At 41.1% G+C, this 15,803-nt stretch overlaps 1 protein-coding gene across 4 annotated transcripts in view; it reads left to right on the top strand.

The window, feature by feature from the left end:
* AFF3 (AF4/FMR2 family member 3) overlaps window positions 1-15,803 on the top strand; it is a 306,895-nt gene that overhangs the window by 134,129 nt on the left and 156,963 nt on the right. For all 4 annotated transcript variants that reach the window (XM_048494122.1, XM_048494123.1, XM_048494121.1 and 1 more), the window contains one exon: window positions 6,910-6,954. In XM_048494122.1, coding sequence (XP_048350079.1) covers window positions 6,910-6,954 — 45 coding nt within the window. The remainder of the gene's footprint in view (window positions 1-6,909; window positions 6,955-15,803) is intronic.

Below are 15,803 nucleotides of genomic sequence, written 5' to 3'. Positions count from 1 at the left end.
TTATTACCCCAGCAATGGAATAGTGTGTATTATTGAAAAGGGCCTCACACAAAAGAGATCCACCCTCAGACAGCAATAAGGAACAATGACAGAATAAACTCCCCACAGCCTGGCCTCCCCATTGTCGATCTTCAGGAGGCAGTTGAAGACCATTTTATTTAAGAGTGCATTTTGATTGACTTCGTTTTTATTATTGGCAATCCTAATTGGCGTTTTTAAATTATTTTATGGGTTTTATGATTGTGTTTTGTAATTATTTTATCTATATTGTTAGGTCGCTTTAAGGAGCAGCAGTGGCATAGTGGTTAAGAGCAGGTGTATTCTAATCTGGAGGAACCGGGTTTGATTCCCTGCTCTGCCGGAGCTGTGGAGGCTTATCTGGGGAATTCACTCCTGTACACTCCTCACACATAGCAGCTGGGTGACCTTGAGTTAGTCACAGCTCTACAGAGCTCTCTCAGCCCCACCCACCTCACAGGGTGTTTGTTGTGAGGGGGAAGGGAAAGGAGATTTTAAGCCCCTCCTCACAGGAGAGAAAGGGGGGGATATAAATCCAACTCTCCTTCTTAAATTTTGCAAGGGAGAAAGGCAGCTAATAAATGTTTTAAATAAATAAATCATAAGAGAATATGTGAATCAAAGTGCCTAGCCTGAAATCTCTTTGTATGCTAACCAAATAATTATGTCTTTAGATTAAATCAAGGTTAGGTCCCTGTTTTCATGGATGTGGGAAAGATTAATTGAACCACTTGGTCAGAACCGCAGTATGATATGCATGTAGAGAAATGATGTAGCATTCTACTCAAGCTACCCCTTCCCATGAGTAGGAGGTTACAAAGCATTTAATACTAAAGGAGCAGCAGTGGCATAGTGGTTAAGAGCAGGTGTATTCTAATCTGGAGGAACCGGGTTTGATTCCCCGCTCCACCGCTTGAGCTGTGGAGGCTTTTCTGGGGAATTCAGATTAGTCACAGCTTTTCGGAGCTCTCTCAGTCCCACCTACCTCACAGGGTGTTTGTTGTGAGGGGGGAAGGGAAAGAAGATTATAAACCCATTTGAGTCTCCTACAGGAGAGAAAGGGGGGATCTAAATCCAAACTCTTCTTCTCTTCTTAGTATGTCAAACTGGACCTTAGTTCTGAAGGCAAGATAGTAATACACTGCACAAAGAAGCTTGTCAGCTACAATGACAAAAGTGTCTAACTTCCACTCTGGAAACTTTCAAGAAAAATAGACATCTACTTCAAAGAGTTATTCTGTTTAGTACAGAATCCATTAATAAACATGGTACAGCAGATAATGTAGTATGCAGAAGATATTTCCAAACAGCCCAGTTGGCTCTTTTGGAAAAACATTACATTCAGAGAGGAGGAGTGGAATTCTAGAAGTGTTAAGCACTCTGAACACCACATGCTTTAGACTCTAAAGAAATTCAGCTTTTCTGATGGGGATCATAAGGCATCTAGCAGTAGCAATTTTAATTGTTACCATTTTCCAAAAATGTGGCAAGAAAGTATGTTCTCGTCAACATTCTTTTATTTCCCTAAGTGAAGAAAAACATTAACATACAGTGACAAAGTATTGATTTTATACAATCAGTCTTGTGCAATAACAATAAAACCCTTATATTTTATTAATAGAACTATACTGTTCCAGTCCATTACATTTCCCTGTTATTGTTTCTGGACTCCAGTGCATGCTTTATACGAACAAAATTTTAAAGAGTAATGAGACTGCCTGGCTAGCATGCCTAAACATTTCACCAGAGGTGCCCAGGCATCTTTTACAAGATGAAATACTGTCAGTGAGCCTGTTCATAATTGATTGCTTGTAACTTATTGGAAAAGTGTGGAGGGAGGGGAAGGTTTGAAGAGTTTTCTTTTTTTTTCAAACCTTAAGAAGTTTTACTGAGAATTTGAGAATCTTAAGCGATGTTGTAACATTACTGCAATCTTATATTCTGGAGTAGTCTGTGTATTGATGAAGGTTTTCATGGCCAGAATCACAAAAATGTTGTGGGTTTTGCAAGTTGCATGGCCGTGTTCTAGTAGTATTTTCTCCTGACATTTCGCCTGCATCTGTGGCTAGGATCTTCACAGGATCTAGTGGCAGTAGAGCAAGTGGAGTGTACCTGTGAAATACCCAGGGTGGGAGAAAGAACCATTTGCAATTGTTACAAGCATTAGGAATTTCCCCCATTTTAGCATTTGTATGTAACACTGAAGTTGCATAATCAATTAGTAAGGGTATTTGCATAGCAGTTTGCCAGTGCATTTAAGTACTCATTTGCAATCCATTTTATTACATCCTGAGTCTGGGTGGTATTCACTAAACCATTGTCTTGATTCTAGTGTTTTAAAGTACTGGTAGCCAAATTTTGTTCATTTTCATCATTTTTTCCTTCCTGTTGAAACTGTCCATGTGCTTGTGGATTTCAATGGCTCCTCTGTGTAGTCTGACATAGTGGCTGTCAGAGTGGTCCAACATTTCTGTGTTTTCAAATAACATTCTGTGTCCAGCTTGGTTTATAACGTGTTCTGGTACTGCTGATTTTTCTGGCTGAGTTAGTCTGCAGTGCCTTTCATGTTCTTTGATTCGTGTCGGGACACTGCATTTTGTTGTCCCTATGTAGACTTGTCCACAGCTGCAAGCTATGCAGTAAACAGTTAGGAGTGAGTGAAATGAGCGAGTGACACAAGGCTGCCACAGAAATAATTGTGTGCTGCTGCAGCTCTAATTTGGATTTTAAAAATTTTATTATGAAGGGGTGGGCTATACAATTTTGTTCTTTCAGGTAATGGTGCCTGCTCCAGTGAGGTGTGCGGGTTTTTTTGTTTCCTTTTTGTGTGGATAGTTTTCAGTGTAGAAATGGACGCTGAGAAATTTTGGAATTGCCACTTCAATGTAACTGCACAGTAACAGTGGAGCACCTATGCAAAATAAAAAAGGGAGGTTTTTTCTTCTGGATTACAAATGGCATCCCACTACCATTAGGAATAATATGGTGTCAGCAGAACGTTGATCCAATCCAGTTCTCTACAAATAAAGTTCCAATTCCTTTTTGAAACAGGTGTAATAATAGATACAGTGAAATGTTTTCGAAGTGTATAGCAAACTGTGCAGGGCCCAATTTCAGCAAAAGTGATTCCTTAGTAAATGGGTATAGGACTGCAGTCAGTGTGAGTACTAGGTGAATGCATCAGTATTTAATAAGGTTGCCAATCTACAAGTGGGTCCGAAGGTCCCCTGGAATGACAACTGATCTCCAGACTTCAGAGATCTGTTATCATACAGAAAATGGCTACTTTGAAGGGTGAAGACTGTGGCATTATACACCTGTGAGCAACCTGCCCCAATGTACAGTAATTTGCCAATCTGGAGGTGGCAGCCTTAGACTTTCAAATTTTGTGGAGTTACTAAAATCTGTTTATTCAGTCTGTGAAAACTGGTGTGAGTGACTTGTTCAAGCAGCAAACACTAAGCTGATACAGAGTGATTTTTGCCACCTCAAAGTACTTTGCTTTTCATAGTTATGCTATTATGTCAGCTTTTTATTTTCAGGGTTGGGGATCATGTAACAAGATGGGGGGAGGGGGGAGAAATGTGCATGCTGGCATTTTCTGTCCGTGAAGTGGTAAAAGCCCTTTCCCTCTGAGATTTCAGACAGTTCAGTATCTCTGAACATTTTGAACCTAGCTGAGAGAGCAGAACCTCTGCACTGATAAGGTTTTGAATGAATCTTATCTTGAGATTTAGAGCAGAACTGGAAGGGCAATAAACGTTCAGGGCTTGTGGGACCTGAAAATACTATTTTCTCCAACATAACGTGAACTGTTTTCCTATATCTTCTGAAAAGGCTAGCCAAGTACAGGTCAGTTAGAGGGGAGGACATAACTTTCAGAAAACTGGGTCATTTTAGGAGCCAGGTTTCTATGTTGTCTAGGACTTTTGAAAATGAGACTAGTTTCTTTTCTTTAAAAATGAAAGCATTGCCCAAGTGAAGAGAACATTGTCAAAATAAAAGTAAATTGACAATAAAGCAAGCAAGAAAAATATGAATTTGAAGAATTTATTGCTAAAAAAAGTGCTGAAGTATGAAGCCAGCAAGCTGAACCGTCAAACAATAAAGGATGAAGGAATAGCTAGAGATTGCAGAGAAGCTAAGTGAATTCATTGTGTTGATCTTCACTGTAGAAGATGGTGAATAAGTACATACTTAAGCAGCAATTTAAAAGCACCAGGTTCTGATACGCTTAGTGATTATTAAGCAGAGGTGAAAAGAAGAGATAATGCTATAGGTATAATCAACATATTATAAATCAAGTCACCAGATTGTGATACACTTTTTAGATTCTAGATGGCTTTGACACTAAAGTATGTGTCTGGTATAAAATTAAATAAGAGTGCTAGTGAAAACTAGTCCTTTTCCCAATATGAAAAAAAACCCAGAAAGAGGTAGAAAGCTGAATAAAAATAAATGTTTGCATAAATGCTTACACAAGATGTCATAGTTCCACTGTATAAATTGTATTGGTTAGGCAGCACCTGGATTACTGTGTGTAGTTGTAGATGTGGATGGAATGTGGATGGAACTGTGCAGAGCAGAGTGGTGAGGATGATCAGGGGCCTGAAGAAAGGCTGAGGGAACTGAGAATGGTCAGTCTGAGAATGGTCAGTCTGGAGAAGAAGAGGTTGAGAAGGAACATGATTGCTCTCTTTAAGGGTTTGAAAGGCTGTCATTTTGAGAAGAGCAGGGAGCTGTTGCCGTTTGCAGCAGAGGATCAAATTTGCAATAATGGCCTTAAATTACAGGCAGAAAGATACCAGTTGGATATTAGGATCTTTTTTTACAGTAAGAGTTGTTCAGCAGCAGAACCACCTGCCTAGAGAGGCCTTGAGCCCCCCTCCCTCACTGGCAATCTTCATGAAGTGGCTAGACCAGGGGTAGGGAACCTGCGGCTCTCCAGATGTTCAGGAACTACAATTCCCATCAGCCCCTACCAGCGCCCAGCCCAGTGGCCATGCTGACAGAAACACTGATGGGGAATGCTCGGACCCTATTCCTGAGGCACCCTGCCACAAACATGCATTGAGACCAACTTTTCTGTCAGGGATGCTTTAAGCCAGTGGTGGCGAACCTGTGGCACTCCATATGTTCATGGACTACAATTCCCATCAGCCTCTGCCAGCATGGCCAATTGGCTTTAGGCTGATCCAGCTTTGAGAAGGGAGTTGGACTGGGTGGCATGTAGGTGGCCCCATCAAAATCAATGGTTCTCTGAAGCGGAGTATATCCTGTGGGATTTGGGGGAGGAGCCATTTTAAGTGATAGTCAATAATACTACTGCTTACAGATTGCAAGCTGTTTATTTGTATGAAAGCTGTAACTTGAGAGAGGAAACTATTGCCTGACTGCCTTTAGGTTTCCTTTTATTTCCTTTTATTCAGCTTCCATTCTTATAACTGTCTCTGTATGTCTGGTTATTAGTTCCTGACAATTTCTTCAGTTAAATCTCCTCAGCTACATTTCTTTATATTTTCTTGGTAGTAGAGTAAGACTGTTCAGATACATGTAACTGGTTTCTGTTTTGCACAATGATACTGTCAGGCCTAATTTCTGTGGGTTTCTGCTGTGTGAATTCTTATGCTTGCTAGCTCGCAGCCTGCCAACAACCAGGTGTGTTATCAGCTGTTCCCTGGTTTTGGCCTCTTGAAGGCCACATTCTCAAAACTGCTTCATTGCCTGGATGGCAGGGGGAACGGGGAAAAATGCTTATATGGGTAACAGCTCTGCTAAATTGGCAGAGCTGTTTTGCAACTGTTCCTGACCTGTCTTCTGCCTGCAATAAAGAAACCTTTGTGCTCCTACAAGTGTCTTCACTGTCTGGTCAAGGGGGTCTTGACAGTTACCCACAGATAGATAGAGGATGAAAAATAAGTGCAGGAATCGTGCTGCCTTTCTTTTAAAGAATAAACTAGAATTGTCAGTATTTCTGTTTAAGGCTTCATTGAGTTGAATCTTGTATTAAACTATCGCATTAACATTACAACATAAGTTTAAAAACTAGGCTTGTCAACTTCCAAGTAGGGCCTAGAGATCTTTCAGAATTGAAACCAATCTCTACACAAGATCAGTTAACTGGAGAAAATGGCTGCTTTGTGTTGTGGATTCTATGGCATTATACCCTGCTGAGATCCCTGCACAAATCCTGCCTTCCCCAGGCTCCATCCCCCAAATCAGCATGGATTAGTGGTTAAAATGTCAGATTAGGATTTGAGAGGTCCAGGTTCGAATCCCTGCTCTTCCATGAAGCTCTCTGGGTGACCTTAAGAGCTCTCTGGGTGAACTCTCAGACTAACATACCTTGAAGAGTTATTGCAAGGTCAGATCAGAGGTGAGGAGAAGGGTACCCACTGGAGAGAATATATATTTAGAAACTATAATTTAGAAAAATATAGCAATATTCACTAACAAGAGAAAGACATTAGTATTTTCTGCAAATGTTTAGTTATTTTATAGTGCAGTCATATGCTGAGTTTCTCCAGTCCAAGCCCATTTAAATCAATGGGTTTTTAGACTGAAATAACTCTAAATGGGATTGCTGAGTAGGCTTATAATACAGCCAAATCGAGTCCAATTCGGCAAATTCGGCTTGTATTCAAGCCAAAATCAAGCTCCCCAAATGCAAGCCGAACCGAATCCATTTGAATGGGAAGAATGTATAGAATTCAAAGGAAAAAAGTAGCATTTGGTGGCTAGATATGTAGTAAATGACCCATGCAAGAAAGGCCTATATACAAGAGGGATAAAATGACTTGACAGACTTTACTTTAGCATTGCATACTTGTTGCTCAAAGGTGTATACTCAACCGTGGTGTCAATTATTTCCCGTTTCTTCTTTGTTTACAGGAGAATGGGACAGAAGATGACAGCTGTGTTGAAGAAATGTTAAGGGTAGGACTACACTTTATCCTTCCATTATTTAACAACTTAGAGTATGTTTGATATGAGTTTGGTGTATGTTTTGAGATACTATGTACCAGGTTTTCTATAGCAGTAAAATTACCAGATTTAAGAATAAGTAGTAAGAAAAGTCTGTTTGGTTTTGGGGGTTGCTTTTAGTGTGATGCATCGTAACACTGCTGAAAGCCACAAGATTTACCACCTGTGTTTTGGGTTCCTGAAATATACAGTGAATTCATTATTTATTTATTTATTTATTTATTTATTTATTTCGCTATGTTTCACAGTCTGCCTTTCTCATGAAGACTGAAGGTGGATTATACAGTGAAGGTTGATTCAGTCAATAGAATGGAACATCTAATAAGCATTGTACTAGGAATAGGGTTACAGAAATAGTTCATGTCTGGTGGTATTCCAATGGCTCATGGAAAATTGATTTCCCCCAAACCTACGAGGATTACTAACTGAATATAGCAGTTAAATAAGCAAACACTCATTAAAAGAAACTGGTACAAGATGTTTTCTCAACAGCTTAGACATATATGTGGAGAAATTATTCAAAGTTCAAATTTTGACTTCATTTACCAATTTCATGCAATACAGATTTTGTTTACGCATGGCTTCAGCCCTAAATGCCTCTCTAATTATTTGGAATTTATATTACATCTGTACTGCATTTATGTTCTTCTTCCTCTGTCTTTCCATCCTTGTAAGTGCAAAGACTGCATCCTTAAGAATATTTTTTTCCCGGAAGTGAACCTCATTGAATAAAGGGGAAATTATTTGTGAATAGACTTGCTGAAGATTAGTCCCAAAATACTTTTTAAAAGTAAACGTTAAGTGATTCTACTGTGGTCATATTGTATTGCCATTGCCTGCCTTTCCCTGCCTTTCTACCCCAGTTACTATATAAATAAATGGGGGACAGTTAGTAAATAGCTATCCTAAGTCACATTCTATCCTAAGTCACATTCTATCCTAAGTCACATTCTATCATTTTGAATACATTGAAATGAATTCATTTAGAAGGTTGTAGTGCTGCTCAGGATGGTGCCATAAGTTACTGAAAATGGGAAAAGAAAACAGATGCTGGTGTTGTAACACTTCATAGGCAAAGAAAAATTTATTCCAGCTGTGGAGGAACAAGCCTGCTTTCACCTGCAGGCTCTATTCCACCTAGCCCTCTTCCAGGCTTGTCTCTCTCTCTTGGGTAATTGCTGCCACCACCTGAGCACTGAAGAAATTGCCCACTGGGGAAAGTCAGGACCCCTCAGCTCTCTTTCCAATCTCAGAGGCCTTGCCTCTATGTCTCTTGCTTCCCCACTGCTGGGCACCATGGAGACAATTAATTGTTCGGTGTGCCTCTGGAGAAATACATATTTGCCAACTACCAGCCTTTCCCCCTTCCAGGCACCACTTCTTTAAAATAGCATGACCAAGACAGTAAGGGTCTATGTGGTACCAGAGGGGGGGAAATAGCGCCTGAGGACAACACCTGCTCCGTGCTGTCTCCCCACAACCCCTAAACTCAGGGGGCGGTTCGTATGGGCACCACAACAGTGGCCCAGCTCCTGGGCTGACCTGCTGCCATGACGCCCATCCGAGCCCCCCATTGCCTCCCTGCAGGCCACCTCCTGCCAGATCAGAAGCCAGTCAGAAGCAGGGAGGCGGGGATATGGTGCCACGGCAGGCCTAAGCCACATGGCTGGGCCTGGACTCGGGTACTGGTGCAATCCCCCGGAGTGGGGGCTTCCCATCACGCAGTTGGGCATAGCCTCGCATGTCAGTGCAATCCCCTGCCGGGGAAAAGGCCTCCCTGTCATGTGGCTGGGCCCAGCCTCAGCCACCAGCACAATCTCCCGGCAGGGGACAGGCCTTCCCACCATGCAGCTGGGCCCGACCTTGGGCGCTGGCACGATTCCCCACCAGGGGATAGGCCTCCCCACCATGCAGCTGCACCTGGGCTTGGGTGCCGGTGAGCGGCACCCCAGCACAGAAGTCACCATGCACCAGCTGAATCGCCACACTGTGGGAGAGGCCAGGTGCAGGGACACCTCCCCCACACATGACCAAAGGGTGTGCGCCCAGGACATGGGTTACTGTGTGGTACAAAGAACTGCTACCAGCATCCAAAGTTTAAAACTATTTATTAAAAAGAAAATGCTTAAAACCATAAGTTTCAGCACAGCACCAGGTCAAGTAAGGCGTCCCAAAGAAAAGTAAGATAAACACAATTTCTCTGTCCCTCCCTCTGCACATAACCTATCAGATTGTATTTTACGGTTGGCTCTTAATCTTAGGATGTTACAGCTGTCTGCAGATTATCCATTACCTGGAAGTAGTCCTCCAGCTCCTTGGGTGAGCTCTAGGCCAAAATAGCTGCTGTTCCCATACTATAGGCAAGAGCTCTGTTTCATCTGATGATCCCAACCAGAAGAACTGGTTCCTCTCTGTTCCCAAGAGTTTTATCAATTCCCCATCCCCACCCCCTTGGCCTGGTCAGTCTGGGTCAAGGAATCTCCTTCCTGCCAGAGTCCCTGCTATCCTTTTAAGACCTCTAAATTTGTGATACCTGCTTGGAGATGGGTGGGGGTGGAGTTTGACATCCCATAGTCTCTAGCTACTTCTATTAGCATCTCTGAAGAAGTGACTGAGGTGAGGCAGGAAAGCAATTGAATTGACTGCCCCATCCTTCCTGCCCAGAGGGGGAAAAGTTGTTAAAATGTCCTTTCAAACCTCAGTGGAAAATGCTATTTCTTCACACTTGCATAAGCTTTTGAGGACTAGAATTCATGTGCACAGGTGCAATGAGCAGCTTTCATTTTATGTGAGGGGTACAGTTTATTCATGCTTTCCATTCATTTCAGTGCCACCCTAAGCAGACTATATCCTTTTCAGCATATTTATTTTCAGTGGATTTAGCAGGGTATGACTCTGCTTAGGAGGGTATTGTTAGGTTATTTATTTGCTGCTTTTCTCTCTAATGGGACTCAAAACAGCTGACAACAAATAAAAATAGAATTAAGCACAATAAAATACAATCTAAATGACAAGAACACATTGTATCCTGGGGTCAGTCCAGAATCCAGCAGATCACATACTAAAAGCCCTTTGGGTCATGCCCCAGGGCTTGCACTTTCTGTCTATGCCCAAGATATACATCTGGGAAAGCAAGAGCAGAACAGACACATAGCCAAGGCATTACAGCTGGCATCTGTGTTCCAGTCTGTGCTCCTTGCTCACCTGCTAGTAATTCATTTGGTCTGTCTGTGCACATGCTCAAGAATTATTACTTCAAGTGGATAATGTGTTAACATTTAGGTGTTCCTATGGTGTTCTTGTTAAGTTTTTGTTTGTTTATTGTTCATCTTCTGTGATTGTCTGCGTGAGCCTGTGGCCAATGGCAACTTAAAGACCTGGTGTGTGAGAGAGGGAGAGAGGGAGAAAGGAAGTAACAAGGATCGCTAGGTAGAAGTTATGACCTACCTAGCGATGGGAGAGGGTTGGTGAAAAGTGGGGCAGAAGGATGCCATCCATCAAAATTTGTCGTGATTGTTTGGGTGCTCTGATTACAATGAGACAGACTAGTCATCTCAAAAATATTTTCACAAGACTAGGTGTGCTAATGTATGCACGGGCATGCACCTTTGAGTGCATTTCCCAGTGAAAACAGTGTCATGAATGTTCATTAGGATGTGCAACCAGTTTTCTTCAACAGGTCCTGATCCATAAACTGATAGGCATGCAGGAGCCTGTTTCGATATGACACTGTTAGCGAAATCCAGTCTGAGAAAGCCTCCCAGAAGAGATGATAACCCTATTTCAGTATGCCTTTCACACTAAAGAACACAGTCACACATCTGAAGCAGGAGCTTAAGTTACCAAAAGAGATTTGAAGCAAAAGAGATTTAAAGATCTGCTTTCTGTTACTCCTTTAAGAACATAAGAACATAAGAACTAGCCTGCTGGATCAGACCAGAGTCCATCTAGTCCAGCATTCTGCTACTCGCAGTGGCCCACCAGGTGCCTTTGGGAGCTCACATGCAGGATGTGAAAGCAATGGCCTTTAAATTTGATCCGCAGATCATTAAAACAGTGTATTTTAGTAAGACGGAGTTCTAAAAACTATTAATGAACCAAAGATTTAAAATAAATGAGACCATAGTAGACCCTCCTTAGTATAAAGGGAAAATGGGAAAAAATAGGTTTGTTCCCAGTTGATAGAATGCTACAGAATTTATGTATAAGAATTATTTCATAGCATTGGAAATCTAGGGCAGTACAGATAAAGTAAAATTTAACTAAATTGTTAGGTTATTCTACTGCAGAAAACATTAAGATGGATTTAAGAAATTCATTGGCTTGGACTGTCAACAATAGGCTGATAGTGGAAATACTAAATCACTTCAGTACAATGGAAAAAGAATACAATATTTTTTTTTCAAAAACCAGGAGGAACAGTGCTGACTACAGGGGCAAGCTGATTGGTTGTTTAATAATGCATAACAAAGTGCACGTCAGATCAAAAGCAGATCAGACAAACCTGAAAGAAAATGAAATGGCATGATGGCGAAAATATTAGACATCTCAGACAATTCAATCATAAGCCAATTTACTTGGATATAGATAGCATTAAAATTAGTGGAATTGACTGCCAAGTAAAACTTAAGTGCTAAGTGCTGGTTTTGACCTTTAAAGGCTGAATAGTTTGGGGCCGAGATTCCTGAAGGACTGTCTTCTCCAAAGAACCTACAAAGACGCTGAAGGCAGCTAGTAGTGTCTTGCTGGGTTTTTTCACCTGTGTGCAGCAGGTGAAAACAGATATTTCTCCAATCCTATTCAATAAGATTGCGCTATTAGATGGTTTTGTGGTATCGTGTGTTTTTAAATCTTGTCTGTGATCCTGTATCTTTTTTCTGATTTTCTATCCATTGCCTATTTTTTAAACTCCTGTCTATTTTTAATTGTTCTGCTGATCATTCTTATACACGCTGATAGTTATGTTCATAAGATTTCAGTGTTTTGTGATGTTACTCTGTTTTGGGTAGTAGTTTTATTTTGCAAATGCTGATATGTTATGTTTAAAAATAGGGTATTAAATAAGTAAATGTGGCTGTATAAAACTTCATTTTGGCATTGTTCTTGGTGAAATATCTGGTGAAATGTTGGATTTATTTTAAATAGATGTCTGTGTGCTGATTGGTACTTTATATTTCTTAAATGATGTTTGACTTGCACTATAATTTCCTAAGAAGATGGTGTGGCTTGATAGAGTAGCAAGCACTTAACAAAAACCTAGACCTTTTATATCTGCCACTTATTTCCTGATTATCTTTCTGGAGGTCAAGCCCTTCATTCTGACACTTAATGAATAAAATGTCTACGTTGCAGGAAATGGGATAATGAATTGTGAAAAGACATAATCAGCAATGACTAAATAATTAAGGGAATTGAAATGTAGAGTCACCAGGGAATACATTAATAATAACACGATTTTTCCGTATGCTAAAAATGCTGTATTAAAAAAAGAAGTTATCACATGTGCTTTATGGCAAAAAGGTAATTTAATAGAAACTGCAATTAGATGTTCTGCTTTTAACTGACTGAATAAAAGATGAAATCATATAGAAAGTATATTTAGAAACAAGCCAAAAAGTAAACTGTTTATTATTCATAGTCCTGCTAATAGGAGCTCTAATTTATGCATCTAGTGGGAATCATGTTAAGCAATTAGGAAGTGGTGTCACACTTCACTTGTCTTTATGTATTTACATATTTATATGTTTTTTCAATAACGTGGCAGCATTTCCCATCATATAGTTACCTTTAATGCAAGTCTGTCTAGAATATTACTCTGACATGCTGTTTAATAAATGTGGTTACTGGAGCTCTAAAGCTGTCTGAAGTTCCAGGGAAATAACATCAAACATGTCTCTGTTTTATTTGATCCAGCCTATCACACAAGGTTCTATTAATCACAACTGAAACAGGAAGAAGCTCTCTGTAGCATTCTATCATGATTTTTTCAGAAGTGTTGTATCAGTGCAGGAATGATTCTGTTTCCTTCGCCTGCCAACTTGAACTTCTCCCTTGTTGCAGCTTCCCAGCATCAGATACCATAATCATGTTTATGCAACATGATATTAATTAGTTGTTATATTTCCTTACAAAATGTTTCAATAGCTTGCAATTGAGTGCATGTACTTATTGCACCTGGATAACATTTTTAATAATAGTAATGTATTGTGTTCTCACACAGTGACTGTGTGACATATAGAGAATGAGTAATCATTGCAAAGTCCTAGTGTATTTAGAAGATACTATCAAAATACATTTAACTATCACGAAACTCACATTTTGAGACAACCCATGCAAAATGTGTTGTAGCATTACAACTAGAGATATATTTAAATAACCATGTTCAGCTATACATTAAATGCCTTGGACCTGGCAGCACCAATTTTCACAGGGTTTTCATAAATTGGGTTGACAAACCTACTTAAAACCCTGCAGTGAGGGGAATTCTGAAATCTGTAGTTAGTGGCTGCTCCGGACTTCACCTCTCCACTGAATCCTGGAGGGCTTCGTTGTCACTTGGGGAGCCCTGAGATGATGGGGACACAACCAGCCTCTTGCCTGGGGTTGACAGAGAGCCAGGAAACATGACCAGTGTAGGGAGTAGCCCAGCCACTCAGCAGTGCAATGGCCAGTGCTTCATTGAGTGCAGGGTTGCCAGCAACCATGGTGTCATCACAGCCAGCAGCAACAGCCAGCAGTGGAGAGGTGAGGAACTTGCCGGTACTAGAAAGAGCATCTTGGCAGGGCCTGGCAACCACTGGAGAAGAAGCTTGCCTTCCAGGCTAGGCCAATGGATGGGCACTCCCATAATTCTGAGGTGAAGGTGGGACAGAACTGGTGGGAAATAGTTGAAAATGGGGTTGGAGCCTGAGAGTAGGGGATTAGTTCATGGGATTTGGAAAACAAGGGTGGGGAGGAGTGAATGGAGGGGTAACTGACAGCCCATCCTCAGACTGCTCAGACAGGGGGGAAATGGTTGAGATTGGTGCAGGGGTGGAAGGGAGAGACAGTCTGCCTAGATAATAAGGGACAGCAAGTCAGGCCAGGGATGAAGTGGAGGGTAAGGCCATTTCCCTACATGAAAGGGATGACTAGCCCTGTGAAGGGAGAGGAAGGATGACTGAATTGGCTCTCTCCTGTTTCTGAGGTCACCCATGGAAGGGCACAGTGATGGAAAGCAGAATGACTCTGACAGAGGGGCAAAAGTTATTGTTAATGACCAGGTCATTGTAAACCAGGGTTAGTCCAGATGAGTAACAATTCTGCCTCATAGTTAAAATGAACTATGGAAAGAAGAGGATGATTTACATATGAAGAAGGAAGAGGAAGAGTCTGAACCTGTAGTATGGCTCTGACTCTTAATCAAAGTAAGGAAATTTTCAACATTGGGTTGATCCTACAAAATGCTATGCTGGGGATTGTGGAATTTGCATGGGCAAAAAACCCCATGTGGGGAGAGCAATTGTGTGAGATTGCCCCTCCTCTCCTGCATGCCAGAAGAAAAGCTGGTAGGATGCAACTTGGCTTACGAACCTCCAGATGGAGATTGGAGATCTTCTATACTAGAATAACTGATCTACAGATTATAGGGATCAACTCCCCTGGAGAAATTGCCCACTTTGGAGGGTGAACTGTATGGCATTTTACCCTGCTGAAATTTCATCTCTCCCAGACTTTACCCCCAAATTTCCAGGAATTTCCCAATACTGAGTTGGCAATCCTAGATGCATTAGGATTAGGCTAAAGATGTGGCATTTTTGTTGTAACAGAAAGGGACAGTATTTCCTTTCCATGTATCCACCCAGGACAGGGAATTAACCTGCCACCATTTAGTGGCCCCGAAAAACTATGAGAAGGAGGGGAAAATTTGCCTTTACATTAGGAATATAAAATTGAATATACTTGATCCAGATATATATCGAAAATACCTTACTGGTCTTTTTCAGGTATCATCAGTCTCCCAAATATATCCAGGATTTTTTGGGGATACCAAAAAAATGGGTCCTGAAAAATCCCAGAGGTATTTGGGATTAAATTGGAATGCTGGGAGCCTGTGTTTGCCATTCCCCCTCCTTCTCTCTCTCTTCCCCCCGCCCCCCCCCCCCCCCGGTGTTTCTGTGTCTTCTGGAGCTTGACATCAGCTTGCCAAGGTCCTTTAGGTAAGATTATGTCCATTTGAAGGGTTTTTTGTTTTGTTTTGCTTTTTAAAAAGCTTTGCTGAAAATGGCTTATGTCAGGGTTGTGGTTTTTGTGGATTCTTGTGTTTACAATGATATTTTCACATTTTTCCATTGTCAGATTCCTAGGTTTTATATCAACTGGACTTAGCAATTGGTTGCAATAGACTTCATATTAGGAGGAGAGTCTCATGTTTACATTTTTTCCACAGAAGGTCCTTCATAGGAAAAAATGAAGGATGACTGGGGGCACCAAGGGCTTGTGGAATTGGAATTGACTTGAAATTTGTGGGTTATTTAAATGACAGGCACCAGCAACTCTCGTTCAGTTTTGGTGCCAGTACTTTCAAAATGTCCCCAGGAAAGATTCCCTGAAGGGAATCATGGAACTGAAAAATATCATACCCCCCTCCCCACACACACACAAAAAACCCCTAGATCCAAATACCATACCAGTATATGGAAGCCAGGAAACTAGGAATACTGATATTTTTCATCTCCAATATGTCTGGATTTGAAAAATACTGATTATGTTTGGCTTCATATCCTTCGTTCACATAGTAACACTGTTGGGATTGCCCCTGG

Source organism: Sphaerodactylus townsendi, linkage group LG04 (genome assembly GCF_021028975.2).
Source record: "Sphaerodactylus townsendi isolate TG3544 linkage group LG04, MPM_Stown_v2.3, whole genome shotgun sequence".
NCBI lineage: Eukaryota > Metazoa > Chordata > Lepidosauria > Squamata > Sphaerodactylidae > Sphaerodactylus > Sphaerodactylus townsendi.
This window is presented reverse-complemented; position numbering and strand designations above follow the sequence as displayed.